The 3511-nt window shown below is 44.6% G+C and overlaps 1 protein-coding gene across 2 annotated transcripts in view; it reads left to right on the plus strand.

Annotated features, from left to right (window-relative positions):
• The window catches only part of batf (basic leucine zipper transcription factor, ATF-like), an 11878-nt gene extending 8846 nt beyond the window's left edge, over nucleotides 1–3032 (plus strand). For both annotated transcript variants that reach the window (XM_056581050.1, XM_056581051.1), the window contains exon 3: nucleotides 1158–3032. In XM_056581050.1, coding sequence (XP_056437025.1) covers nucleotides 1158–1466 — 309 coding nt within the window. In that variant the 3' untranslated portion in view covers nucleotides 1467–3032. The remainder of the gene's footprint in view (nucleotides 1–1157) is intronic.
• The last annotated feature ends 479 nt before the right edge of the window (nucleotides 3033–3511 follow it).

A 3511-nucleotide genomic window follows, 5' to 3' on the forward strand; every position in this document is an offset into this window, starting at 1 on the left:
TAGTCGTTCTTCTCTGTCATAAACAGGAAGGTATCTTTTTTTTTTCCTTTACTATGAGAGACGAGAGGCGTTTCCTGTTTCGTCCAGAGTAGTTTATTTTTTCACACTTGCTTTTGAGTCGCGTCGCGAGTTCCGTGTAAACGTTATTCAGGGGAGGAGCCGAGGCCGTGGGCAGTTGTTTTGGGGCCGCAGTGGCAGCGGGTTATCACTTCTGGTAAAGATGTCATGCGTGGGAAGGACTGCGTGGTGACAGGCTACGTCACCCGGGGCGATGGGGTTTGCCCAAGGAAAGATTGTGTCTGACGATCAGAGTGGCTTCGGGCTGAATGTGGTTGCGAGACGATGACCTTTTCAATCCCCGTGAGAATTTTGTTGCGTTCGAGGCACCCTCCTCTTCCTCTTCCCTCTGCACTGATCAGAGGTCGACGCGGTTTCAGTTGTAGTACCTGCAAATGTATTTTGACATCATCTTTTTGGAGAAACCCCCAGAGTTCTAGTTATAGTAAATGTAAATAAATATACCATATCCTAGGCTAATCAAAACTTTTTCGCATATTAAACACTCTTAACACTTTTAAAACAACACTTCTTCCCATAATGAGGAATCAATTCAGGATTAATTCCCGAACAATGACCAAACAACTATTTCTACCTACATAATTACTAACATTCCAATTCTGCAGCGCTCCCAGAATGGCGGCGGTCATTGCGATGCTACGTTGCGATGCACAAGCAACATATCAGGCCTGCTGCATTTCCCACCACTCAGTCAACTGAGCAGTCAGTGATATGCTAACTAATTACAATTTAGTGAGAAACATGGGTCCGTGCTTCATGCAACTGTTGGCTCCTTTCTCCCCAAAAAAGAAGCGCAATGCTAGGGGAGGGTCAGAGCATGTAGAGGGGAATCCCATTCAAATATAGTCTTCCTGGAATTGACGATGTATATTTATCTTTCTCCATTTTTCCAGATTTACATTTCAACCACTTCTCTATTCTCTCGACTTTGTCTAGATTTCAGCATTTAAACTTGCTCAGGGTGGAAAGAAATTAGTTAGCATCTTTTTAATTATTATTTTCTGAGTGCCCCCCTGCAGTACTCCATTTGAGAACCACTCCCCTAACCCACGGCGTTGTGTTGTGTCTCTGGTCCCCAGGAGAGCGAGGAGCTGGAGAAGGTGAACTCTGCGCTCAGGAAGGAGGTGAAGCAGCTCACCGAGGAGAAGAAGCACCTGTCCTCGATCCTGAGCAGCCACGAACCCCAGTGTACGGGGGGTCACACCGGGGGCCACGCGGCCCACAGCCCGGAGCCCATCTTCCCGGCGACGGCAGCGGGGCAGCATGGCGGCGCCACTAGCTACCCCCACCACCCCCACCCGCACCACCCTCAGCCCCACAGCGTACCGCACCACCTTCTCCATCAACACCAGCAGCACGTGGCGGCCGGCCCACACTACCAGCACTGACCAGCGGGAGGCGTCTCTGAATGTCGTCTCTCCGCCCAGCCGGAACCTGTGGAAGTCGTGAGGGTCGCGAAACACAATATCGCGACCCCCTCGTAACATTTGGGATGGGGGCAGGGGCTGGGCCGGAGTGGAGGTGGGGGGCCCCTTTTTGTGAGAGTTGGAGCGTGATTGGCTGATACTATACAGTGAGGAGAATAGAAGTCATATTGGAGGTATCGAATAATGATGATTATTCTTGCACTGTTTTTTTTACTTTGTTTGTGTTTTATTGGGTGTTTGCGAAGGGGGGAGTTGGCGCGACATTTGGCACTATTCACAAGTATTTATTGGATTCAGGCCATCTATGATCAATAACCTATAGAGCATGTCGAATCTACAGCGGGGAATTGCACCGCAAACCGACACGGAAGGAAAGCAAAGTTTTGTGTTTTTAACGTTTTTGTTTTGTGAATGTACTAATTGATTATGATTGATCGATTATTGATTGATTACTGATAATTATTGATTGATTATGATTATTGCTCAGGGAAGCCTCACACGTGCAGGATATTTGATTGTAGACGTATGGAATGTATTTCTCAAAAGCAATTTCGCTTTCGTGAACCAAAGCAGTTAAAAAACAACACGGTTACATTGTGTAAAATATTCTGTAAAAGTGATACATGCTAATTTGTAAAAATGAGAGGCACAGCTATTTATTAAATGTGGTGTCTTTAGATGGTTCCGCTTGCTCTGTTCAGTGCATGATATTCAAAATGCACCATTTCACACATCATTTATTTATATCAAGAGGGAACTTGCACCAGATACAATTATCAATTTGTTTATCTACAAAATTCATCAGTTTTAATATAATTAATTTTGCAATTGGCCTCAAAACAGGCCTACAGTGTATACGAACGATTACATCCATTGAACAAGTATATTAATATCTCTAGTCTAGACGACTTCATCGATTCATAGTTTATATCTTTAGACTTGTTTTGAGTGCATTTGGTCGATAGGTGGCACTGTTTACCCATAAACAGAAAATAAGTGAAAGCTAAACTAGTAAGTGTTGCCCACTGGTCTTGTTGACACCTCTGAAATTTTCTCCGGATTGGCACTTTTCAAAGCTCAGGAAAGTGGAGCAGTAATATTATAAGCCCCATAACTGTCAGGTAATCCCCACGGGGAAATCCATTCTCTGCATTTAACCCGTCCTATGCCAGGGGGGTTCACTTGAATGTTTGTATAAAAAACATTCGCAGCACAGAATATGTTCTCTGATTCGTCTCTGATGTAAATAGTTCGTTTGAGTTTCTTCCTCATTACGTCCCTCCGGATCTCTGGATTAATTGTAAACATGGAGGCCAAAACATTTCGTTTGACCTTGTGAGTATTTGTTTGATCTTCTCCAAATAGGCGATGTCCCTGTACTTAGCAAGTGAGTCATCTGATGTCTCATTTGTTTTGCGCCTTTTGGACCTAGTGCTAATTAGTTTAATTAAAATAAGAGAACACTGAAAATTACCTACAACATTTTGAAATAATACCAACTTGACTTTCAAATAATAATCCGAACAGCCACGAAAGGCATGACAACAAACACTTTTTTTTATTCATTGAAAAGAAGAGGGAAGTTTTGAAATAAACCCCGCCTATCCCACGGCAGGAAACTTTAGTTGCAGCAATTTGGTTAGGCCGAGAGAGGATACTGTGTTGTAGCGTTATCCCGGTCTACCGCCCACTTTATTTCCGGTTCTTTACTTCGTGTGAACTGTGTACGCCAGTTTACGGGCCAAGGGCGAAAATAATACAACATGACAAGAACATCAACAAAATGACAGGCTGAATAAATGTATAGCTTGGACGTAGAATCGGACTAAAGTAATATCGGAAACACGTAACGAATAGAGCTAGCTAGCTCCCTCTCGCCGCCACCTATGTCCTGAGTGCTCGCCCTCCCTCACCGATAACGCCAATTCGGAGTACCCCGTTCCGTGCGCTCCGTCTTGAAGTGGGAACGCCTGGAACCGAATTGCTGACTGTCGACTCGAGTAGCT

This window comes from Gadus chalcogrammus, chromosome 21 (assembly GCF_026213295.1).
Source record: "Gadus chalcogrammus isolate NIFS_2021 chromosome 21, NIFS_Gcha_1.0, whole genome shotgun sequence".
Classification (NCBI taxonomy): Eukaryota; Metazoa; Chordata; class Actinopteri; order Gadiformes; family Gadidae; genus Gadus; species Gadus chalcogrammus.